Here is a 27,076-nt window from a genome sequence, read left to right on the forward strand (position 1 = left end):
CAAACGTACACTAAGTATGGTAAATACAGTATTTTACTGCTATTTTTGAAATGTACCGGTATACAGCCTATGCCACACTTCATAATGGACAACTTTCAAGCTTACCTTTCAGCTAGTAATCCCAGTATGATATGGTAATGGGAGAAACATGATATCCCCCCTGTATTATAATAAATAATTACACTAAACGATTATTGTGGTAAAGTATTCATGGGCCGCCTCCGTGGTGCACTGGTTAGCGTGAGCAGCTGCCACCCCTGGAAGCCCGGGTTCGATTCCCAGCTTCGCCACGAAATTTGAAAAGGGGCACGAGGGCTGTAACAGGATTCTATCAGCCTGGGGAGGTCAACTGAGTAGAAGTGGGTTCGACTCCCACCTCAGCCATCCTCGAAGTGATTTTTCGTGGTTTCCCACTTCTCCAGGCATATGCCGGGATGGTACCTAGCTTAAGGCCACGGCCGCTTCCTTCTCCCCCCCCCCCCCCCCACAAGGCCCCTGTTCAGCATAGCAGGTGCAACCCTCCCTCACAGTTGTATCCCCCGACCCAATGTCTCACGCTCCAGAACACTGTCCTTGAGGTGGTAGAGGTGGGATCCGTCGCTGAGTCCGTGGGAAAAACCAACCCGGGAGGGTAAACTGATTAAGAAAGGAACAGTACTCATGAGGATGCAATAATTTTAAAAATATGAACAGAATGAGGTTGTAACCTATTGTAGGTCCTTATGATTTTAAGGTTTCCTGTCATAAATATTTATGTCCATCGTTGTTTTTTTTTTTCTCTCTCTAATTTACGCTTAACCACAACAGCCAAGCAGGGTAACGCTCTTGTTCCGATTTCGAGGCCTATTCGTATGCCACTGTGCGATGATTTCGAACTACCCTACAATCAACTGATCGTGATGTTGGCCTCGTGCCGCAATATGATAAAGTGGCGGTATTCGCTTTCATGCTTCAAGCTTTCGGCAACGGTCTTTAATTATCGCCCAGCGATTCTAAAATGCGCATTTTCTACACTTTTCGTCATTTAAAAGCCATGCCCCCTTGCTTGTGTGACCACAGGAAACATGGCGGACGTTCGTTCTATTAGGTTCACCCAGGCAGCGCTTCCGCCTCTCTATGTTATTCTAGCTCGTTGGTCCGTCCTGTTCTTGTCACAACCTCCCTAACAGTACGGGACGACGACGGCTGTGTCACTGGACTGTTTGCGAATAGCAGTAACAACACTTCCCGGTACAGCAAACTGCGAGTCGCAGCGCAACACTGTCACAGTAGCAGACAGCAGTGGACCGTTAGCAGCAAACTGCAAGTCGCAGCGCAAGACTGTCAATGTACGACACATACATCAATCAAACAAAACAGTTCCGCACCATTAAACTCACTTCTCTCGGCCTAAGAGCTAGTAGTTTAGCTGTGGCCCGCCCACCTCACTTGTAGGTGGGAATAAACGAACTCCTTGATTGATTGATTGATTGATTGATTGATTGATTGATTGATTGATTGATTGATTGATTGATTGATTGATTGATTGATTGATTGATTGATTGATTGATTGATTGATTGTCCCACCGACACAATAGGTCTTATGGCGAGGACAGCCCCAGCATTTACCTGGTGTTAAAAAGGATTAAACCCTGAGGGTGTTAAGTGGGAGTTAAGACCCAAGTCAAAAAATACTCATTTCTCCAAAAATGTTTAATGTTTTATTCCATATAGCGGCATATATTTTGAAGCGTTATTAACAAAATACGCTACTTGTGACATATATTCGGACAATCATCTGTCTATGCAACAATTATTTAAATTGTGTCCTTTATCGGCATTCTTAAATTTGGGTGGACTATTGATTTCTGCTATGAACCTCGTTGTTCCCGGTCTAGCGACCGTGCGGAACTGTAATATTACCAACATTTATATGAGACTGGAATTATACTATAATTGAAGTATTGAATTAATAACAACTTTGTATTTCGTGGACTCTGATAATATCTGCCTATACGAGGAGTGGTGTACCTTTTCTTCGCATAGTTACTCTGTGTATTGTCGTTTCTAAGCGTGTGAATGCACTGTAGCAAATACAGTAGAGACAATACGCGACACTGAGCGAGATATCGAGGGACAGCTGTTGGAGCTCACTCTAGCGGATAGACCTGAACGGTACTGATTCTCTCATAAGAGCACGTGTATTTTTGTGTGAAGTTTTTGGTGTTATTTATGCGTTTTCAGTGAGCTGACATAATTAAATAGTAGCGTGTGTCATTCCTTGATATCTCCTCTCAACATGAAGGGAAAGGTATGTGCTGTGTTTGGCTGCAGTAATTACGAAGTAGAGAAAAATGCGCGGTCGTTCTTCAGGTTCCCTCGTGACAAGAAGTAAGTAATATTGTGTTTGATATATTCTTCCAGTGACAAGAGACTTTTATAGTACTTCATAATCATCATCTAACCTGCTCAACTCATATTTTAACTGGCATAAAATGTAATACGCATATTTTATTGTATAGTGCAGCAGTTAACCTTCAATACCGATGTGTTGTTGTAGGTGTGATCTGTGGGTTTTGAAATGTCACAGAAGTGATTTGGATAAGGTGTACAAGAAAGAAGGGACGTTACGCTTATATAAGAATTATAAGATCTGTTCAGATCATTTCCAGGCCAGCGACTTTAAAAATCCTCGACTATACAGCCAAGGGTATGTTACATTTTTACTCTAATTGTACGTAAATATTACTCAAAGCATCACTATCGACAGCATTTTCATACTTTTCTTTCTTTAATCCATCTCAGATTAAAGCCGGAATTTTATAGTTTTTCTTTCCGCTAGTAGGCTTCATGTTAAGAGGAAAATTGTCCAGCTTTTAAATGTTAATTCATTGCATCATGTGTGTAAGGAATGTGCCGATATTTTTATTGACAAGTGTCTTAATATGATGATACAATGTTTTTAAATGAGAAAAAAAGACAAATCCAACCGTAAGAGTTCAGGCAGGAATGCTAAAGCTAAAAAAGTAACGCATAAATGAAAGATCAAGCCATTTCACAGCAGCCCATTTCATATCTTGTTTATGTGTCTAATTTCAGTCTTTAGATAATAACCTTTTAAATAATTCTTCATTCATTTATCCAGAATTGCTTTAGCAACTTCGAAGTTAATATCTCAATACCACTTTCTTTCTAGACGTTATTTATCCACTTCCGTATATACATTTCCATTGATATTTGAATTTAGCGCGATTTGTTCAGGTCAAGTCACTAGGAGCGCTACCGTCGAATTGTCTCCCATTTTAGCAAGGCGAAATCCGTAAGTGTCGTGTATTATTATCTCTACTGTATTTGACTGTAGGCAGCTACATGGACTGCTATGCCTTCTATCAGATTACATTTGGTACTAATGAGTGTGATGTGACATTTGCCCACCAGGGCGCGTATCGGGTCTTTACTGTGTCGCTCCTACCGAGGAACTTGTAAGCGTGGCATTTTGCGCAGCAAGTCTTGGAGACTAGTCGTTGCAAGGATGGTTACTGTTACCGTTACCAAAGTGATGTCTCCTCCAACTGGAGTCGGATGATAACCTGGAAAAATCCTCATCTAAGGGATGGAAGTGACTATTTTTGTATTATACGTGTGTTCCTTCTGTATGTATGTATGTAGTTATGTAGGTAGTTTTATTTGATTCTGGTGATGTGCTAGTGTTAAGGTCAAATTACGAGGTGAGTTATCTTAGCATAAGGCCTACTTGTAAAAAGGTTTAATGTATTATTTCTAATGAAATTACCTAACGGTGTATGTATTATACTCAGTTTTGGTGTGGTATATTGATGTAATGGACATCTATATTTGGTGATGCCGTGTTCTGCTATAAGTGTGCGTGTAACAGGTAACGTATGGCCATTATTGTGCTGAGATAATATTTGAAATTTTTCGGTGTCGGTTTGTTTATTTTGGTCATTCTCTTCGCCCCGGGCTTATTTTTCTGGTGTATTTGCTGTTAATTTCTATGCTATGCCCTTATGCGTGTGCCGTTTTTCCTTGTAATTTGGTATTTTGTTCTCTTCTTTCGTGATGTATTGTGTGCTCATATTCATGTTTCGGTTTCTCTCCTTGGGCAATTGTGTGCTCTTGTCGCGTGTTTTGGCTATCGTGTACCCGTAATTTGACCTAACGCTACACTTACTCTTGTCTCTATAATTTTCTTTAAAATTCTATTAACTTTATTATTATTATTATTATTATTATTATTATTATTATTATTATTATTATTATTATTATTATTATTAGTAATACTTTTTTAAGATGGTTAATACTTTCATTTCTTAGGGAATATTTTATTTGAGTTTGGTCAGGCTATTCCCTTTCCCCTTTGGGGGCTTTTAAAATGATAATACTATATTGTTGGTGTAATATCGCATTAATGTTATCTCACTTTCAACAATACAAGTAACGTCTGTAAGGCGAGGGTTGGACAGCCCTGGAGTGAAGGATATGGTGCCTTATCTCATCTTTGGTTTGGGAATTGTTGTCTTTATCTTTTCGTGCTTGACAATTACTTAATTTTATTATTGGCGAGAGAATGTGTATTGTCTCTGCCGCGATGACTGTATGGTGTGTTCTGCCCCGTGAATACTACTAGGGCCTATGAATCTATTTTCTTCTGATACTGTTGGTTTGCTTTTGTGTTTTGGGTTATGTGAAGTGATCTGCTCGTGCTATTTTAGAGATGTTTCTGTGACGTAATTATTGGGCTGGTTATCCATGGTGTTGAGATTGTAAATTATTTTGATCTTGGGCAAAAATGTTTTTTAAATCGCGGTGCGAGTTTGTTCTTGCGACATTATGTCAGTAATTGTGGGCTGATTTATTGGTCATGTACGGTGGTGTGTCCTTCATGTCTGGATTTGTGGTGGCCCATTTACTTCGACTGGGTGCTGTCGGAGTCCTCGATTTGCAAAACTTTTTCTTCCTTTTCTAGCTTAAAAGTTAATGTTTCATTTAATTTTAATAGTCTCCAAAAATGTGCTTACCATGGTAATTATATAGTTCTACTGATGCATCAGTGTATGGCCCCTATATGTGTATATATTTTTGGGGGGAGGGAAAAGTAGGGTAACTTTATTTGACAATGAATTGTTTTTCCCTATTTTCTCTAATTCATTTAGTTACTAAATTTTCTTTTTACTCTTTAATGTTATCCTAATTGATTGTTTATCTATTCGTTTCAAGTTATTTAAATTTTATTTAAAGTTTTGAATTGTAGTGTATAGAAAGATTTATTTATTATATTTTATATTTTTGAAAATATTGGTGTTATTTTCTTGGTGTCTGCTACGCAATTTCCTGGATCCCCACCTCTATACTTCATATGGGTAGGCCTCCGCACCCTCCCCTTGCTTCCGTTATTCCGTATCCTTGTAGTGTTTTCTGATTTATCTTGTATTATTTGCTATTTTGACATTTTTTTGTACATGCACGTCTCTATGACTTATGTCGTTTATTCCTAATATATGTAAGGGCGTTGCAATTTTTAAAAGTAGATGCAGGGCAAGACAAGACTTCGAGAACCTTACTACAAACGGTATACCGGTGACGAAGTTTCCCCGGTAAAATTGAATTTAAAGTATCGAGAGTTTTAACTCACGTAATTTATGTAGGTAGGAATTTTTAAAGCCGGCCCTGCGGTCTAGCTTACCTGAAGGCAATAGGTTCAATTCCCGGCCTGGTCAGGCATTTTTACCTGGATTTGTGGGTTGGTTCTAAGTCCACTCTACATATGTGATCACTGATTACGATTAATTGTAGAGCTATCTGATGGTGAGATAGTGACCTCGGTCTAGAGAGCCAGGAATAATGGCTGAGGGGATTCATCATACTGACCCTGCATCACCTCATAATCTGCAGGCTTTCCGGGCGAGGAGCACTCGCTTGGTAGGTCAAGGCCTGTTAGGGCTAAGTTTGGTTTGCTTCAGGAGTTTTTTGCAAGTTTATGATTATACACATTACATTATTGTGATGTTTAGCCAAATAGTTGATAGTTTTAAATCATTCCCAAATTTTCTGTTTTCCCGTATTGTATGGGGTTCTTTCAGTGGTCCCTCCAAAAAAAGGAGAATTAAGGCTTGACTGTAGTGGGTTTGAACCCCACTGTCGGCAGCCCTGAAGATATTGGTGGTTTCCCATTTTCACACCAGGAGAATGCAGAGCCTGTACCTTAATTAGACCATAGTCACTTCCTTCCGACTCCTAGTCTTTTCCTATCCAATCGTCACCATAAGACCTATCTGTGTCGGTGCGACGTAAATCAAATCGTAAGGCTGGAAACTTTCTAGATGTGGTGTTGAGTAGTTGGACAAGGGAGATGAGCAATACTGAGGTGTTGGAGGCAGCTGTTAATTGTGAGTCATATCTCATGTGGATAGAATGCGTCCCCGACGAAGAATAATGCTGGACTGGAAGACATTACAAACAAGGATCATGGGAGAAGGCAAGTACACACTTTATAAATGCTTCAACACAAAGTTTTATTACTGAACGACACAACCAGATGTAGAACATCCAGTGTGGTAAAAGTAAACAACAATAAAAATCCTTTACACTGGCAAAATGTTGGCACTGCAAAGAGTCCTCATGGTTGGGTTGACCAGTTCTCCCTCTCTCCTGACAGTTCTGACTTAGAAACTAGTTTATTGGCACATTAAGCAGGATTTAAGAATATCTACTTGTACAGATTAGGATAAAGACTGATCATGAGCAGAACGTTATTGTCATGAATATGCCCCGCGCGTATAGTTGCAGTGACGTATTTTGCCAGCAAGCCGTGTCCGTGAAAAGAGCCGAGTCGTATAAGGTAGCCTAGCCGGAGACCGGTCCGGAGGCGACGGTAGTTGCAGTAGAGGCGGTATCACTGGCTGGTTGGTCTTCCTGAATGCACAGCCAGGGCAAACGTTTCTGCAGCTCCAGCCTGAAAATGGAAGACAGCCATTATGAGGATCTCAAATATATACGACCCTGTTTCAGATGTTTATCATCACCAGTGCTGCCCCTGCCTATTGGTCAGTACATGCCAATTCATATGGTCAATCGCATCATCCTGTTCATGGAGTCCTTTCAAAATGCAAATAAATAGTAGCAATAACACAATCACCAGTATCCCAAACTTTCTAGATCTTGCGATGGGTTAATCTGTCATGTATGACCTGAGCCATCCCTCCCCTGTGAACCATTTGACCTTGCCGCGGTGGGGAGGCTTGCATTTCCCAATGAAGCAGATAGCCGAGCCGCAGATGCAACCATACCGGATGGGTATCTGTCAAGAGACCAGACTAAGGAATGGTTCGTCGAAACTGGGGGAGGGGGGTAGCAGCCTTTTGGAAGTTGCAAGGGCGGCAGTCAGGATGATAGACTGATATGGTCTTGTAATAATACTCAACATGGCTTAGCTGTGTTGATACTGCTACACAGCTGAAAGCAACGGGAAACTACAGCCGTAACTAACTCCCGAGGACATTCAGCTATATGATAAAGGTTAGCACAGGATAGGCTACCATGGAGAGCCGCATCGAAACAGTCTATGAACTGAAGACTAAAATAAGAGCATTTGCCATCTCCAACTTCTTCCTGAGATGGTGAAAGTGTGTCTGAAATGCCATCAAGAGGTCCTTGGACTCATCAACCTCAAGAGATTCAGACCAAATTAAATTGAATATGACAAATCAAGACGTACGTGGAAATATCCTGACTGGGAAAGCATCATAAGTCACGAATTTCATTATGGTCCGTATTGACAATTGATCATTATCAAAGGGTAGAGAAGGGTCCAACCTATTCAATACCAATACCATTTGGACTTCATCAATATTTTAAATTAAGATTGTAAATTGTGACATACCGGATTGTTTAATTTATGTGTGCATATGTTTTCTAATTGGGGCGTGGCTGAAGATGACCCAATATATATGGGGTCGCAACTAGTCCCAGTTTTATAAGACAATATATAAGCTAATGGTATCGAATAGGTGGACCATTTTCTATCCTTTGATAGTGTGGGGAAGCATGTTTAATTTGTAATTATTTGTATGAATATGCTAGACAATAAAAAATAATCCTTCTGGGTTCTTTTACTTTTCTTGTCCTAATCCACTGATCTCAGTATTTCCTGTAATAATAATTGTAAGGTCTCGCTTGCCATGTGCAGGTACTCGGATTTGTCACCATCTCGGCTGCTATTGGATGACATATAGTTGGGTTTTAACTATCAGGTGAGCACCAAATGCTGACATCGTATGGTATGTAGTGATGAACGGACTACTGTTTCTGTTACGTTTCACATTCTCATAGCAGACCACAAACTGACAAGTGTGGACAGTGGACATAATGCACCCTTACAAAGAGAGACTGGTCAAATGTTATGAGAACAGCCCGACTCGTACACTTGGGTGCACTGCTGGTCAAGACTGGCGCAGGACATTGGATGATGTCATAAAGAAACAAATACACAAGAATGAAAGAGGCTTATCAGCAAGACAGAAACTGAAACTGTAAAATTATGATGATAGCAGTACTGTCATCATCCAGCAAGCTGGGTGCCTCCTCCAATTTGACCTCTCCATCCACGAATGTTGTCATATTTGCGACACCAGTTCACATCTGTAATTCCAAGGTCCTTGAAAATATGCTTCTCCCAAACCTCACTAGGTCTTCCTCTTGGTCTCTTTCCAGGAACACTGTGGTCAAAGTATGTTTGAGGAGCTTTGTGGGGATCCAATATTTTCATGTGACCATACCATTGCAATCTCTTCACTTCTAGGCTCTCGAGCAAGCTTCTTTCCAATCCAAGCTGTTGTCGGATATCCACATTCCTTATTTTATCCTTTTTTGTAGACAAGCACGAAGGAACTCCATTTCTGCTGCCTGAAGACGACTTTTTGTTGATCCAGTAAGTGTTCTTGCTCCCAGACCATACACCAGTATAGGTAGCAGCTATATTTTGTACAAGCCGATCTAAGAAATGAACAAAAATGTTTCATCCCCAAGTATTTGACGTACGGCGTGATAGAATGTGGAAGCTTTCTGTATTCTCTTGCTAATCTCTTGATGTATGGTATGGTCTGAAGACAGAACACTACCTAAGTACTAGAAGTTGTCTGCAATTTCCGTCTCTCGTCTCCAATTCTTACATGAACAATTGGAGAGTTTCTACTCATCACCAAGCCAACTGTCTTGATTTTGCTGATTTTAAAAGATAAGGTTGAAAAAGCTTCATGCCAAAGATGTAGTCTAACTTGAACTTCCGTCTTCATATTACTTCATCCCCTGTGGGTGGGGAGGTAGAATAACACCCATGGTATCCCCTGCCTGTCGTAAGAGGCGACTAAAAGGGGCCCAGGAGCTCTGAACTTTGGAGCGTGGGTTGGCGACCACGGAGCTCTCAGTTGAGTCCTGGCATTGCTTCCACTTACTTGTTCCAGGCTTCTCACGTTCATCAAATACAGTAGAATAATAATAATAATAATAATCGTATGGCCTCAGCTACCGTGTGCAGACATTTCAATTTGACGCCATCTGGCTGTCTGCTCGTCAATTTCGACGTTCCGTTTTTCTCTAGGCCCCCACTAGGTGGCAGACCGAGTAAACCGAAACTCTCTTGGGCGTCTATGGCTGAGATTTAATTAATTTTGTCGGGTAAACACCAAATATGTCACCAGAGATCTTTTACATGCCGACATCGTACGATATGGAGTGTCGAATGGACTTTTTTCCGCCCTTCAAAAATCCGACTACCTCTGCCGGGTTTGAACCCGTTATCTTGGGGGTCGCGGTGGGCTCTGCACCAGCTTACACTATTCCTTCCTCTCCTTACAGGTATGCACAACGCATAAAATTTTCAATAATTTTTATTTTTCTATTCTATGGCCTAAGAGCCGCTCGTTCGGGTTAGGAGTTGAAATAACTTTTTGATTCGATTTTTTTAGTCAACCCAATGAGTAAAGGTGTAAACATTGCCAACTACAAATATCTCGACATACTCCCACCTAATTTACAATTTTCTCAAGATTGGAAATTATCAAGACACTGAGACTAGCTGACAAGTGGCTTCTTTCTCCTCTGCATCATGAAATCAATGATTTAGTCTTTTAGGAGGAACCACATTTCTTCCTGTTCTTGTTCTTAATTCTTCAGGGGATTTAGACACATCCTCATCCTTGAGCTGGGTTATCGTTTGGTAACTCTCGGCTCTAGACTAGACCTCCAAGGGGTACACTCTCTGTAGAGGACGTACAACGGTACCACTGCTAGTATTTAGTTGAACTACCCGGACTCTTCCATCTCGCCATGGAATGAGATGCTCAATTCTTGCCAAAGGTCAATCAATCCTCTTTTGATTGTCCGATCCTATTATTACCACCTCACCAACTATAGGCTTTATAGTTTCACGTCGTTTTGTCCAAGTTAACTGTCCCAGATATTCTGAACGGAAACGTCTTCTTAGCTCTTCTCTCAGTCTTTGCAGATACCGAATTTTTCGAGTGATGCTTGCAGACTCAATGCAGTCTAGGTCAGACACTCCTGTCTCTCGTATTTCTTGTAGTAGCATGGATGGAGTCAATGGAATAGGATCTTTATTATCTTCCGCTGTATAAGTCAATGGTCGTGCATTGATCACTGCTTCACAGTCAATAAGTACCGGTACAGTCTGAAGTTCATCCCAAGACAACGCAGCCTTCCCAGAGTCTTCCGTAAAATTTGCTTCACCAGGTTCACTAATCGTTCCCAGAAGCCTTCCCACCATGAAGCCGTAGGCGGATTGAACCTCCAAATTATGCGTTCCCCGGTGCTGTATGTAACAATTCGATCCGAGTCTAACTTTTCCAGAGCATTACATGTTCCTAGAAAATTGGTGCCATTATCACAGAGGATCACTTTACGTCGACCACGCCGTGCGATAAAAACGCCTCAGTGCTATTATGAATGCTTCAGTGCCACATAAACTAGTTTTTAAGTCAGAACTGTCGGTTGACAGAGACGGAACTAGTTCCAGAGGGACAGCGCGGTAGCAAGCACACTTGAATAGGGCAAACCATGTCGTTGACGAATCACGAAGATACAAAGGTCCTGCAAAATCTAATCCGATGACTTCGAATACGGCTCCAACCTTGACTCGAAGAAGGAGGGTACTGAGTGTCAAAGTTTTTGCATGAAAACGCCGGCAATAACACATTTCTTGACAATTCCTCTCGCAAACTGGCGTCCTTTAAGGATCCAGAATCCCTCGCACAACAAACCTAGGAGAGTTGCTGGATCGGGATGATTATTTTTACGATGCAATTCTTCCGCATACCTTTTGACCACCGTATGTTTGGGAGGCAGCAAGGTTGGTAGTCTGAAGGGGCCCTTGTAGACACGTTCGACTATCCGTGTCTGGAATCTAATTATGCCCCTTTGGCCTTGGAATACTTGAAAATTATTAAGTCTCTGATCGTCTGGAAATTCGAAGGACTCTGCCTGAATGAGCAGAACAATTTTATCTTCAGCTGCAGCTACCTCACTTGTCGATAACGGACCTCTTCTTTTAATTTCATTACGTCGGCAATTGTTGAGAAATCTGAAGATCCATCCCACCATCCGCACAACTTTTTCATATATGCTGAGCCGGAATACAGCCACGCAGTGTTGTAAGTGACTGCAATAAGATTATATTCGTTTGCCACTTCATAGCTCATGTGAGATTCAAGCCACTTTGGCCCTTTCCACCATTTGGATTCGAGCGACGGTATATCCTCTTGAGGGTAGATCTGCGGGGTTCAAGTCGCCTGGTATGTGTCTCCAGCTGCGTGCGTCAGTGAGTTCGCTTATCTCCTTCACTCGATTCCTAATAAACACAGTCTTGTCTTCATTGCCAAGAATCCAGGCTAGCACAGTGCTTGAGTCGGTCCAGCAATGAACAGGGACTTCTTTCCAACCTAGGCTTTCTTGAATTGATTTCAACAAACGAGCCCCAATGAGAGTTCCTAATAATTCCACTTGAGGAATGGTCAGGCGCTTACGCGGTGTTACTCTTGCTTTAGCTACCACTAACAGAATGTGTACCTCGCCCTGGTAACCGCTCCTGATAAAAACGACAGCTGCATACGCATTCTGATTTCCATCACAGAATACGTGCAGTAAGATATCCTCCTCGCTGCCGAGATGGGACATCATCCCGATTTCCCTCAAGTGAGGCAATTCCTTCAACCACCTGTCAAAATGTCTTCGAGTAACTTCATCAATAGGGTTGTGCCATCCTAACTTTCTGGTCCATAACTTTTGAATTAGCTTTTTCAACCTAATCGATACTGGAACGGTTAGTCCAGTCGGATCAAAAATGCGGTGAACTATTGAAAGAACAGTCCTTTTCGTCAAATTTTCCATTTCCCACGATTTCTCCCACCAAACCATATTGATATTCAAAATGTCATCTCGATTATTCCACCTAATGCCAAGCAGTGTAGGCTCCTGGGGAGAGTTGTGTCCGGTCCACTCCCACCCTCGAAGGTCGAACCCGGCCCGCGCCATGATGGTCCTTGAAAGAGAAACGAATTCCTCTACTTCTTCTTCCCGGTCGAGGCTTGTCACTAGATTGTCAACATAAACATTATTCTTCAATGATGCCACGAATTTAACCTCCTTTGGATCAGTAGATTTCATACATTTTTCTAGGTGGTATTCAAGAACTGCTCCAAGGAGATACTGTGATAGTACATATATCACACCCCCGAATTATATGTAGAAGTTAGCGATATTATTGTCAGTATTGGATTTATTATTATTATTATTATTATTATTATTATTATTATTATTATTATTATTTGTATTTCATTTGTATATTTTGTCATTTATATTTGTAAGCTGGGAGATATCCACATATGTAGGTCTGAGTAATTTGTTTTGCACGAGTGGGGAAACATTACTATATTGGACTCTGGTAATTTGGATGGCTCATGCGGGCATCCCAGTGTCTGATGAGATGTGTTTGTTGATGTTATTGTACTAGTAAAGTTTTATGAGTCATGTGACATACCCCAGCGTTTGTTTATTTCTTGGGGCCAAGTATGGCTTCAGGGCATGGTCTTGACGAGAGCATCACTCATGATTGGCTGGCAAGGACCAATCCAGGCGTATTATCTGAGAGGAAGGGGAATGCTGATGTCTATAAAGGTTGATCAAACGGCGGGAACCAGACAATCACTACGGAAGAGAACCATAACTGACACACTGTATGAAGGAACCACAACTGGCACACTGTACGGGAAGGAAGTAGTGCTGATACACGGTACTGGAGTGACACGGCTGCAATGGACTGGACTTCAAACGTTCGTGGAGCGTAGTCTTGTTATGTTCGTGGAAAGTGGCTGATCGACAGATTGTGGAGTGCTTGCGCATTAAGTATTGTAGCACTTGTGGCAGCCTGGCATTATATGTTGGTGAAAGCTATCTCAGCCTTTCCATAATTTATGTTCAGGGTCGACAAGCGTGTGTTACTTAAATGTATATATCTTTACAACAAGTGTTAAAGTCTGTGAATACAGTATTACGAGGTACAGTATCTGTGTGATGTTAGAAGTGCTGATTATGAGAATTAGCAAGTAGTATTGATACAGAGACAGTGAAGGGTATTTATCTACATGTATGTACATTGTTCATCGGACTATCTATAAATGGTAGCTTAGTTCTCGCTTTCGTTTTCCCACTGTTTTCATTATTGTTGTTGTTGTAAATATGGAGTCTTCCAGCAATCTTTTGTGTGTGTATTATATGTATAATTTTGTGTGTTGATGAGGTGCTCATGCACGGATTTTGTTAAGAATATAGTTAGCTATTTTGGAATCAGTGGAGTTATTGATGAACCTAGGTGCAGTTCCTACCTATTTAGTCGTTTTCAGGAGGTTAGGTAAGGCTTGCAGCAGATGTACCAGTACACAGCATTATGTACACGCCCTGGGATATAAAGTTTATCATGCTCTATTTAAATTCGAGGGATCCATTCTGGTGAACTCTGGCGCCCATACTACGGACATTTCGGTTAATTATGTTTATTAACTTTATTAAGTTTTGAGTAATTTTATTTATATATTTTTATTCATGATTTTATTTATTAGTATTCATCAAAATGTTACAATACGGACTACTCGTAACACCGAATACGACTCTGGCATGTGGCATGACGAAGGACTCGTAGGTCTTTCTCATCATTTTCATACCACAAGAACTTCAGGTAGTCTATCTCCTCTGGGTGTATTCTTATCTGCAAAAATGTCTTTTTATATATCAGCTGTGATACCTATTCCCCGTTGTCGAAACCTCAAGAGGAATTCTGGTATGATTTCAACGAGGTTCGGTCCTTCTTCAAGGAAGTCGTTCAGTGATGGGAAACCTCTCTCTTTCGCCGATGCGTCGAACACGGAACGCACTTTCGTAGTTGCACTCATTTCCTTCAGTACCGGGCGGTGAGGAAGGTAGTGTCCTGTAAATAGATCCATTGCATCTTCGACAATGCCTTCTTTCACCCAGTCTCGTAAAATGGTATCATATTCTTCGTAGTCCACGCTTTACCTTTAATTTTCGGATCATTCGAATTAATCTCTTTTTGTTTGTAGTTTTACGTCACCAGATAGGTCTTATGGCGACGATGGGATAGGAAAGGCCCAGGAGTTGGGAGGAAGCGGCCGTGGCCTTAATTAAGGTACAGCCCCAGCATTTGCCTGGTGTGAACATGGGAAACCACGGAAAACCATATTCAGGGCTGTCAACAGTGGGATTCGAACCCACTATCTCCTGAATGCAAGCACACAGCCGCAGCCCACTAACCGCACGGCCAACTCGCCCGGTCGAATTAATCTGCCTTCTGCAATCTCTCTATTAGTTGGAAGGTCTGGAGCGTCTCTCCTCCATGGAAGACGTACCTTATACCTGCCATCTACAAAATTAACCGTATTTTTGAAATACCTCAGTGCTGACATCCTCTTCTCCCGCTTCATTGCATTCTCTACTGGATCGGTTATCCTAACGGTCTCCATTTTCCAGAGATCAGACACAGGTAGCTGAGTAATACTAAATGCAGTGACTGTATTCGCAATACTTGCATGCTTGGCTAGATAGTTTATTCCTACGGTGCATACTTCCTTTTTCTTCCCCGTTCCCGTTCATCCTAAACGGGTTTCAGTGGGTACCAGTCCTGAAGGTAGAGTCTTTATTTTACTCGTCGACAACTTTCCCGCGATGTCAGAACCTATCGAGTTGTCAATTGGAGTCCTAGAATCTCTGCGCATTGGAATGTGTGCTCTCAGTAATTCTTCCCTCGCGTCGTTCCTGACTTCTACTGATGGAATCGCACATGTAATTTATTGTTCTCTGGTCTAACGGTATGAAGTTGCATGCAAAGCCATAACATAAGCTGAGTAAGTGCACTTTATCGCATCTGTTGGCTTGCTACCAAAAAGAGAGTGAATAATGTTTTCTTCCCTAATCGGAAAGTAGTTCATTTCTTCGGCCAAACTACTAGAAATATGTCCGACTCGTTGGCTGAACAGTCAGCGTACTGGCCTTCGGTTCAGAGGGTCCCGAGTTCGATTACCGGCCGGGTCGGGGATTTTAACCTTAATTGATTGATTCCAATAGCCCGGGGGCTGGGTGTATGTGTTGTCTTCATCATCCTGTCATCCTCATCACGACGCGCAGGTCGCCTACACGCGTCAAATAGAAAGATCTGCACCTGGCGAGCCGAACCCGTCCTGGTGTATCCCGGCACTAAAAGCCATATGACATTTCTTTTACTAGAAATATACGAACGTTGGGATCCACTGTCTATCAGTAACCTGGCCTTCCTGATTTTGTCACCATTCTTTACATTAACTAGCAGAGTCTGTAGATAGACCTCCGTTTGGGAGCTAATTGTCAAATTGCTATCAACAGAGGAAGTATTGAACACGAAAACCTCTTCTCGTTTACTCTCAGGGTGACTCCCCTCAACACATTTTTTCTCTTCCACTTGGTACTTCTCAACAGATGGTCATAATAATGGCACATGTCGTCCACGACAAACAATACATCGTGTTCGACATTGCTGCGCAGAATGGCCTGCTTTGGTACAAGAAAAACAGCACTTAACTTTAAACAGAACCCCTTTTCTGTCTTTTCTGTCATTTTTTGTGCATGGAGGCATTATGTTGAATAATGATTTACCCCTTTACAAAATACACACTTCTGAGAGTCAGATTCAATTCCGAGTGCGACAAGATCGATCGCAGAGGCAAAATGAACTTTGTCCGTATCATGCGATTTCCCCGGATTCTTAGCCTGGCTATAGGAAAGGGACTGATTATTTGCCATAGCGACTCTCTCCTCCCCTTCTACTTCTCTTTTCAAAAACAGCATTAAATTATCCATTTGCTCCTGCAGTGTCCTGTTGGGTTCAATGGAACGTTGCCACACCTTCAATATGTCTGTGGGCAGACACGATTCTATAAGCGGCATTCTGTAATGCGGCATAATTATCCGAGAAGACATTTAATGCTTCTAGTGTCCGTAACTGCGTTTCTAGTTTGTTGTACAAAATGCTGATCTTGACTGTCTTCTTTTCTAAAACCAAACTCAGTAGCTCCCGAACATAATACTCAGTAAGGAGTCATTACGCCCAAATCTATCCTTAATTGCTTGAATGGCCTTTCCGTAATTTTCGCCTGAGGGAGGAAAACTCATAACAACCACGCGTGCTCGTGAATTCTCTTTCGTGGTTTGAATCAAATACTGAAATTTTTCTTCCCTACTTACCGACTGGCTCTCGTCAATTTGTGAGAACTCTGGCCAGAATGATATTCAACCGGCTATTTTCCCGTCATACTTATTTCATTCCAATTTCGGTAGACGAAGAGATATTTCGTTTCCCGAACGATCACCAACACAACTAGATGAAGTATGAGCAGCGCTATTCATTGTGATCAAATCGGAGGCCTTACCTTTAATGCTGTGGTAACGTAAGGTATACTCCTCTGATTTCTCCATTTCTGCCATCAGTACTTCTTCAAACTACTCTTCCTTTGTTTCAGCACAGATGTTTTCACAAATCTGACTGTCCAATTCCGACAACTCGTTTCTTCTCTCTTCGAGCACTAGTAAACGCGCCTTTATTAATTGTAAATTTGCATCCCTCTGCGTCACTAGTTCGTCTATAGCATTCATGGGCGCCCATGCTCGGGGGCAAGGTGGGGACGCCCCCTCCCCCACTCCTAGCCCTCAGGGAAAGGGAAAATATTCCGAAGTATTAAAAATACTACATACCCCCAGGTCTAGCCCCCACCCCCCACACTACAAACCAGTGGAGTGCGGTGGTTTCGAAAAGTGGGTATGCTGTCCAAAGTAGGACGTACTAATTACCTGACGTAGGAAGTACAATTTAACGTACGTCGATATATAAAAGAATGTAATCAAGCTGTAACGATATAGACTTCTATATTATCATGAAAATTGAAGAACTTCTAACCAGAGCGTAAGGTATCATGTCAAATCATTGGCTTTTCGGGAAACACTAAATAACTAGTGACGTCACTTCTGTAGAATTAAAAAATCGATATAGACTATATTTTAAAGCTGCAATTAACTTATTGAGATGTATAGAAATAGCTTATTTATTTCTAATGACAGTGCATAATCCGTAAAAAACGGAAACAAGCGTGTCATTGTTACGTTTTATGTCTGATAATTGTTATTTTATTCAGTTTCCTATATCAAAGTGCATAGATTAGTACAAATCACGTATAATTCATGAATTACCCGTCACTATTATGTTAAAAATCTCCTTGATCTCTTATGTATGTATCAGAAAACTCTCTGACCTGTTACACTTTTCACCCTTCAGCCTGGAAGCCGACTTGAAGTACCTCTGACACTGATGCAACAGCATCATTCATATTACATTGTACAGATAGGCCTATGTCAAAATTGATAGTAACTTACTTGCTACGTTTTTGTCAGAAGTTCTTATACTGTCCACTGTATGCTCCACTACTAACAAAACTATGCATGATGTTCCTCCGCAATATTTTTTGTTGCTTTGAGTGTACTGGAAGGTAAAATCTAGTCGCCTCTCTTGTTTTGTGAATGTTGTGATGACATTATCATAAAATGTGTCTGTACTTTTCAGTTGGTGCAGAACTTCCTCTTCTATGGACTGAACTGCCAAGTCTGAAAGTCGCTCTTGTCTCTGTGTTGCCCTATGATAAGTCTTAATCTTCCTGAGAGCTGAAAACTATCTTTTAACTAACGCTGTTGTGCTTGGAACAGTTACTATAAGTACACCCAACTTGTACACTTCAGGCAGAGCTGCATCTAATTGTTTGCTTTTCAGAGAACACACTAACTGATGAGGGTGTTGACCATAAAATTCGTCAAAATAATACAGCACAGTAAGTTCATTCTTCAATCGGATAAAATCAAACAAGACTTTATAGGACAGCTAAATATTTTCAAAAGCAGAATGAGGAAAAGTACCTTAGTACGTTTCATACTTCAGAGGATCCAATAACGATGTAAACTGTAATTGGTTTAATGACCCGAATCGTTAGTCTAATTGTACAATAATGTGGTAAAGAATCGAGTGGTATAGGAATTTCCTTGAAATTATTGGATCTTCTTCCCGATATTTTCATTTAGTTGGTGGAGAGTCTTCGACACCATGATAGACCAGAGTCTCGGATCAAGTTACGTCGCACTTATTCCCGAGGTTTAGTATCTCTATTTTGATTTCCTGAATATTCTGGGAGCAATATAGGACGTCTAAACGCTTGGATTGAAGGACTTTGGAAACGATATAAGTGAAGGTAAAAATGTTGCTAAAATCAGTAAAAAAAGGAAGTTTCAATGCTAGTTAGAAATTTCATGAGGCATTGTGCCGCTACTATTGTATACTGTACCAGTTTGAGCTTTCATCTAAAACAATCCGAAAGAATTCAAGGAATGAAGTGAAATGTTCTTTCACTGTGTGAACAAGACGAGATGAAAAATTCCACCGTGTAGGAGTATTTCTAGGCATCCTCTTTGCTGTAAATTCTTTCATTTCATGAGATCGTTTAGAGAACTTGTGGAAAAATGTTCCTAATCCCGCTAAGGTCTGAAAATATATTCTACATTCCTTGACACAGGAAACTGACTGTGACAAAATCAGATTAAGCTTGTGACTAAAGCATTGGATAAATGTGGCCTCGGAAATAGTTTTTGTACTTTGTATCTTAATTCACTTGTGTGGCCGGCCATCACACCTGCTCCGTCGAACGTTTGTGCAACCAACCTGTAATTTACGTCAAACTCAGTAACAATGTTTTACAGATGTTCAAGCAAACCACTGACTATTCGATCTTCGCTGACATCAGTGAAAGAAATTTACCTTTCGTGAACTTTACCACTTTCAGAATCAACGTATCTCAGAGTGGTTGATAGCTGAGACAAATTCATTATGTCTGAAGTCTCGTCAAGAAGAAGGGTAACAAAAATAGCTTGTTTTATATCTGACTTCACTTTTTCTAATACTACATCACTGACAGCCCTTATTAAGTCATTTTCTATCCTGTCTGGAGTTCCGCGAAACACGGTCGATGTTTCTAGGTGTGTACTTAACGTCGCATCGTAAGTGGCGAGTAAGTTCAATGCACCCAAATAAGCACCCCTGTTCAAAGAAGCTTCGCCCTCAGAATGTCCCCGGAATGGTAATTCGTGAGTAGCTAAAAACCACAACATCAATCAATCGTTTGAGCACCTCTGTTTTTTCGAACGGTTTCATTATATTGTACAGTGCTTGGACGGCAATTGAGCATCGAGCTGAACATCAATTCTAGATTTTACAAACGTTCTCAGCTCTAACAGTGCAGAAATGTGTGACTACGATATCTCATGCTTTTGAATGGCACTGTGCAAGTTACTCAGATTATCATAACCAGTGTCCGACTCGTTGGCTGAACGGTCAGCGTACTGGCCTTCGGTTCAGAGGGTCCCGGGTTCGATTCCCGGCCGGGTCGAGGATTTTAACCTTAATTGGTTAATTCCAATGGCACGGGGACTGGGTGTATGTGTCGTCTTCATCATCATTTCATCCTCATCACGACGCGCAGGTCACCTACGGGTGTCAAATAGAAAGACCTGCACCTGGCGAGCCGAACCCGTCCTGGGATATCCCGGCACTAAAAGCCATACGACATTTCATTTTTTCATAACCAGTGTCGGACACCAACGTTCGGTCTCTTGCAAAGAGTAAACATGGCCAGAAGAACAGTTTATTAAATTTGGAACTTCCAGCAATCCATTCTGTTTTACTGTACTGTGAACTTTGGAAACGACGAACGTACTCTTGATTTTTGTTTTTATGCGTTTCTAAGGTTGGACATATCTGGAGAAGGTTTCCCAGATTGAACAATTTCTAATAAGCTCTTAGAACGAGACTGCTTGTCTAACAGTTGTTCAATCACACAAATTGAGTCAGCCATCGTAAATATTACGATACGGTAGTTGAAAAGTAAGAAGAAATTATATTTCACTTAATACTTCTACATAAATACACAAGTACGCACTCACGACAAAGGCTAATTATAAGCACTGTCCACGTTGCGTGTTATTAATATGAAAATAATTAGAATATCCACTCCTACAAACACGCCACATGCTCCACTATAACGCTGGTACCTACTAGTAGCCAAGTTTTTCTCACACTGTTATATTTAAGAAAAAACTATATTTCATTTCTAAAAGGCATTGGATATTCGTACTTTTAATAAGTTCTTCACTGCTGTCAGTTGTCACTCACAAGAGCTGTTTCAGCAATAAGCTAAATCACCGTAAATAAGATAATGCTGCACCATGCGATCAAGCCGGGCAGTGTTGAGTTGTCGGCTTACCAAGCGCGGTTACTACGCATGCGTCACCTTGAGCTCAACGCTGGGCGAGCCAAGCGGTAGGTGTATCGCGTACCCTCGCTACTGCAGAAATTCGCTCTGCAGAATTTATTTATACATACTGCAGAAAACCATACTGGAGTAATTGTGTAGTTTAAAAAATTGGCAACTGACAAGATAAAATTAATTGTTGCTCTTACAGTCGCATTAGTTTGTTTACTTTGTTTCTCAAATCCAACGGGTAAGCCTGGCTTAGCCTGCATACCCACAATGCACGCCACTGCTACAAACTATCCTATGGGCGCCCGTGATAGCATTGTAAGCTTTCGTGAACAATGTGCGGATAACCGCTCTTCTCTTAGTTACTTGTGTAAACGCCATAATTGCGATATATGAAAGTAAACAACAGGTTACGTTATACTGGATAGGCCTATACAGACACAGTTATACTCGCTATCATCAAATTATAACTGCATAGCCTTTGGTGGTGTTATTTGAGGATCCAACCAACCTCTGGGCTGATGACCTAACAGACAGACATCATCAAATTATAATTCAACAAAGTCTACGTTAAGTCCTGTCAACGGTCGCCATATGTTGATTAGGTCGTAGACCTACATATAGCCTACATTATTTTTGTAACAACTTATTCAGTTTTCAATATTCATTAAAAAAATTTATTCACAATCAAAACATGATAACACCAGTCCACAGAATAGTCAACCCAATGAGTGAAGGAGTAAACATTGCCAACCATAACATCTATGAAAATTTCTACAATAACTATTGATAGCATTTTCATGCTTTTCTTTATTTTATCCCTCTCCTCAGATTAAAGCCGTGATCTGTACCAACACAGAAAATCCCAAAAAAATGAAACATCAAATGCTACCGACCCTTTCAAAAGGGGTGGTCCTTCCAAGAGAAAAAGATAAGAATGTGCCGATCTGTTTATTGACAATACATGTCTTATTGTGATGATACAATGTTTTTTTTAATGAGGGAATAGACACATCTAACCGGAAAAATTCAGGCAGGAATGTTGAAGCAAAAAAAAGACCAAGCCCTTTCACAGCAGTGCATTTGACATCTTGATTACCGTATATATATGTCTAATTTCAGTCTTCACGTAATAACCTGTTAAATAACACCGGCCTGCGAAAAAAAATGTCTCCGGCGAAAAGTTGAAGAGGTAATTTACCCTAATTTAGGTGTGCTGATTTCAAATATTTAAACCGTTTTTGCCTATCACGTACAGTTTTTTAAATCCAAAGTTGACATCTTGTTGTAATTTCGATAGAAAACACCACAAATGAAATGAAATGTCGTATGGCTTTTAGTGCCGGGATATCCCAGGACAGGTTCGGCTCGCCAGGTGAACGTCTGTCTATTTGACTCCCGTAGGCGACCTGCGCGTCATGATGAGGATGAAATGATGATGAAGACAACACATACACCCAGCCCCCGTGCCATTGGAATTAACCAATTAGGGTTAAAATCCCCGACCCAGCCGGGAATCGAACCTGGGACCCTCTGAACCGAAGGCTTGGATGCTGATCGTTCAGCCAACGAGTCGGACACCACAATAGAGAATGTATGCAATTTTAATGGAACATGATCAAATTTCAACGAATATGCAAAAAAGTAATATGTTCATTGCTAGAATGTATGAATCGCAGTACAAGAACACTATTATTTGCTGCACTTTGATGTGAATGAACGCTGTGTTGATTTGCGTTTGTGTTCCTCAGTAGTGTTATCTCGCATTAGACACCAACAGTAATCTGACATCATGGAGACGTCCCATCGCCCCTGATACCTTCGTCCCATTTCTTTTAGATCCTGATGGAACCGCTCGTCATGTTCCTCGCTGAATACTCCTAAATTTTCAGGAAAATAATCCAGATGACTGTGCAGGAAATATAATTTTAAGCTCATGCGGCAACCTAATTTCTGGAAGTTGTACAGCACAATCTGTTGGTATGTTGCCATTGATGCTTTCACGGCCCGTACTTGTAGACATGATATAGGCTTTTGGGCTTATGGCGTGTTAAGAAAATACGGTGAAATTCTTTACGTTTCGCAGAGAACTGTGCTCTGCGTTTTCTTCTGATGACGCAGAGAACTGTGCTCTGCAAAACGTAAAGAATTTCACCTTGTTTTCTTGACACGGCATAAGCCCAAAAGCCTATATCATGCCAATCTGTTGGTAGTTGACATCTTTAACATTACCCAGGAATTTTCTACAAACATCCTTGAATGATTCCCATGTCTGAAGCTGTGTTTTGTTCAACGTCGTACTGAATGTCAGATCCTTCATAAGCTTCCAAATTAGGGGGCCGTCAAAAACACCTTCCTTAATTTTGGCATCCGACAGTCCTCGATATTTCTGACTGAGGTACCGACAGCAGGGACTGCCTCTATCCAAACTCTTCACGTACTGCTTCATAATTCTCAATTTAATATGTAAAGGGGGCAATAACACACTTTGAGTATCAGTTAATGGACGATTTACAATGTTCTTCTTTTTTTCTCCAGACACGAACTGTTCCTCTTGGGCCACTCAGACTCTAACCAGTGACGATCCCTGTCCCGGAAGTCCCGCTCACACAGAAAACAGGGGAACTTTGTATACCATCCTTGCTGCCCTAATATGATACCGCACACTTTTAAATCACAGAACAGTAACCATCTCTTCTCATTGTAGTTCAGTTTCTGCAACACCATAGATAAATTGTGATAGTTTTCATGAAAAGATGTTGAATGGGCGACTGGCACTGAAGCAATATTATTTCCATTGTGCAGAAGAACACCTTTGAGACGTCTTTTACTGGTATCAATAAATAGACGCCAGTCCTTTGCCTGGTAAATAGTTCCAAGACGACGAATCAAGCCAGGGATATCACAGCAAAACACAAGTTCGTCTTCGTGAACAAAAAACTGCCGGAATTCTTCCTCTCGATTTCTGTAACAATATGAATTTGTCCCAGGAAGCAAAAAATTTATCTCTTTTAATCTTGATCCTAAAATTTTACTCTTTTCTTTAGTGAGACCTAGATCACGCACCAAATCATTTAAGTCACACTGATTATAACGACGTGGAGTTTTATCCTCAATATCCGGCACAAAGGTATCATCATCACCATCCTCCTCACTTGAAGATGACGAAGGCACGCTCTCTGGTAACTGTATTGGTGGTCTGGGGACAGGAATATCGGGTCCATGTAGTACGGGGTTATGGCAGATGGAAGGCAGGGATACACATTGTGGTTTTTTGTTTTTCGTATTCAACCCGAACACTTTACATACCGTACACAAAACGATTCCCTTGTTCCCGCCAAGCCATTGGGATTCCGAATGGCATTGGCGGAAACAACCCAGTATACCATTGCCGCACGTTTTCTACACACGTTTTACACACAATATGGCGTGCGAAATTCTTGTCCTGATCACCTAACTTCATGTTAAACTATGCCAAGTACAGGCTTTTTATAAATGGCGTAATATTTTGCTTCTGGCCTTTAATTGTATATTGACCACATATATAACAGAAAGAGCTGAGTTTGTTCACACATTTTCGCCTCCAAACATCACTGCCACTTGCCATTTTAACACAAACTCACTTATTCACTCAATCGACTTCAAGTGCAGACTTGTAAACAAGGCGTGACACACGTTCTCAGATTCTCTTCTCAGACTTCGGAGAAACGCGATCTTGGCGTTTTGACCTTGCGCATGCGCGAACTGCAACTGTTCTAATTGTTCTTCCGGTGTTTCTGTATGATTACTCTCATCCAAAACAGAGCACATACAATATTTTCTCTCAGACATGTCCATACCTGCAGTCCATACAACCAATCCAAACCTCATTTACAACGAAGAAGCTCCATTAGCATAAACATGAGACGGGCTTATGACAAATCTGTACGTGATACGAAACAATGGTATTATTTTTTACATAAGGACACTAAATGTAACGTAAATCATATACAAGCACTTTTTCCGGAAAATCTTCGCAGACCAGTGTATTCTTCTTTCATTTACCCTAAGTTATCTAGAAGCACTTAGCAACTTTAAAGTTAATATCTTGATAACACTTTATTCCTAGACGCAATTTATTTATCCATTTCCGTATATGACTTTCCATTGATATTTGAATTTAGCGCGAATTTCCAGGTCATGCCACTAGGCGCGCCACTTGTGAATTGTCTCCCGTTTTAACAAGGCTAAATCCGGAAGTGTTCTGTACTGTCTGTACTGTATTTGCTTTCATCTATCCTATCCGACCTCCCTTGGTCAACTCTTGTTCCTTTCCGACCCCGACGGTATTAGAGGCCTAGGGAGTCTTTCATTTTCACGTCCTTAGAGGCCCTTGTGTTCCTTTGGCGGATACCTTCATTTTTCGAAGTGTCAGACACCCTCAATTTTTTTTATCTCTATTAAGTGTTATATAGAGGATGGCAGGCGGCATTCCTCTTAAAACAATAATCACTACCACAACCACCACCTCATATTAGTTCAAAGGATAGGGAATATGATCCATGTTAGATGATGCCTCACAGGGTATGTGCAGGAGAGCAAGCACAGTACTTAAAAGAAAGTACAAGGGGTTCTGTAAACAACCAAAAGAAGGTGGGAGTTTTTAAAATATTTAAAAGTCATCTCTGTTATCCTGAAAAGTTGCTATTGAAAATTCCGTTTTTATTCTTAAGTTATTTACAATTTTCTGAAAGGTTTACCTGTATCGTGGATGGCTGATGGCATACACATAGGGATCAAGGCAGGCCACAGCTTTACACGCACAAGCTGGTATCATGGTGACTCCTGGCGACAGCAGTGCCCTACGACATAAAGACGTGTTACATCGCACGCAGTGAGCTAGCAGCTAGGTCACCGCAACGCACTTGCACTTCTACTTACTTATTGCCGAAGGTCCCAATGAGAGCCATGACTGCGTATGGCGTCCACGAAGCCACAAACAGAAAGCAGATCCCAATGGCTACCTTGGCAATTCGGATCTCAGCTGACGTCTGGTTGGCTTGTTGGTTGCTTCTCAGAGAGTCCACGTTCATTTTCTTGGCCTGCAAGCACAATACAGCTACATTCTCTAGAATATGTGATGGGGGAATAGTACAAGGAAAATCCTAAGAAGATAAAAATGGGATACTCTTTAAGGGTACAATCAAAGGTTCCACCTTTACAATAGTAAATAATTATATTTACTTAGGGTGACGTTAACAAGTTTCGAGACATGTTTCATCCTTCTTTTTGGACATCATCAGCTGAAAATAATTGTAAGATGAGTAAAATAGACAAGGTCACAAATACACATTAAAATGCGATTCGAGTTACCGAATACGTCGAGTTAAAATACACGATAAAATTCGAAGAATTACATGTGTTCATTTTATCTTTATTTCAACAGAACAAAAAAGCAATTGAGCTCCAGGATTTTGGGAACATTCTTCAAGTTTTATCATGTATTTTAACCTCGTCCGCTCTGTGGTGTAGTGGTTAGTGTGATTAGCTGCCACCCCCGGAGGCCCCCAGTTGTATCACCGACCCAATGTCTCACGCTCCAGGACACTGCCCTTGAGACGGTAGAGGTGGCATCCCTCGCTGAGTCCGAGGGAAAAACCAACCCTGGAGGGTAAGCAGATTAAGAAAGACAAGAAAGAAAGAAAGAAAGAAAGAAAGAAAGAAAGAAAGATTTTTACCTGACGTATTCGGTAACGTGAATCGTTAATGTGTATTCGTGACCTTGTTTATTTTACTCATCTTACAATTATTTTCGGCTGATGATGTCCAAAAAGAAGGACGAAATATGTCCCGACACTTCTTAATGCCATCCTAATTTAAAATAATTTTATGGTATTCTAAAGGTGAAACTTTTGATTGTACCTTTAAAAAGTATACTATCAACAATATGGGATTTGCAATGAAATTCATTTTATGCAATAAAAATTAGAACCAAGAAAGATGAAATGAACTTAAATTGCTTGGGATTTTGCTACATTTACTAGCTAATAATATTCAAGAAGCCAGAAATCAAATAAGTCTACAGAATATAGCACAAAAATAGGATTCCAGATATAATTAAAAAATTACTGCGATAATGGTAGTAAATCCACTAGTAATAAACCACATAACAGTAAATAACAGGAGAGTAAAAG

The 27,076-nt window shown here is 40.9% G+C and overlaps 1 protein-coding gene across 1 annotated transcript in view; it reads right to left on the reverse strand.

The window, feature by feature from the left end:
- Positions 1–6,487: 6,487 nt before the first annotated feature.
- Positions 6,488–27,076, reverse strand: part of Rh3 (Rhodopsin 3) — a 104,428-nt gene continuing 83,839 nt past the window's right edge. Inside the window, exons 6-8 of the mRNA XM_067146644.2 lie at positions 25,824–25,984; positions 25,643–25,744; positions 6,488–6,952 (exon numbers count right to left, since the gene is read on the reverse strand). Coding sequence (XP_067002745.1) covers positions 6,844–6,952; positions 25,643–25,744; positions 25,824–25,984 — 372 coding nt within the window. The 3' untranslated portion in view covers positions 6,488–6,843. The remainder of the gene's footprint in view (positions 6,953–25,642; positions 25,745–25,823; positions 25,985–27,076) is intronic.

Source organism: Anabrus simplex, chromosome 1 (genome assembly GCF_040414725.1).
Source record: "Anabrus simplex isolate iqAnaSimp1 chromosome 1, ASM4041472v1, whole genome shotgun sequence".
Classification (NCBI taxonomy): domain Eukaryota; kingdom Metazoa; phylum Arthropoda; class Insecta; order Orthoptera; family Tettigoniidae; genus Anabrus; species Anabrus simplex.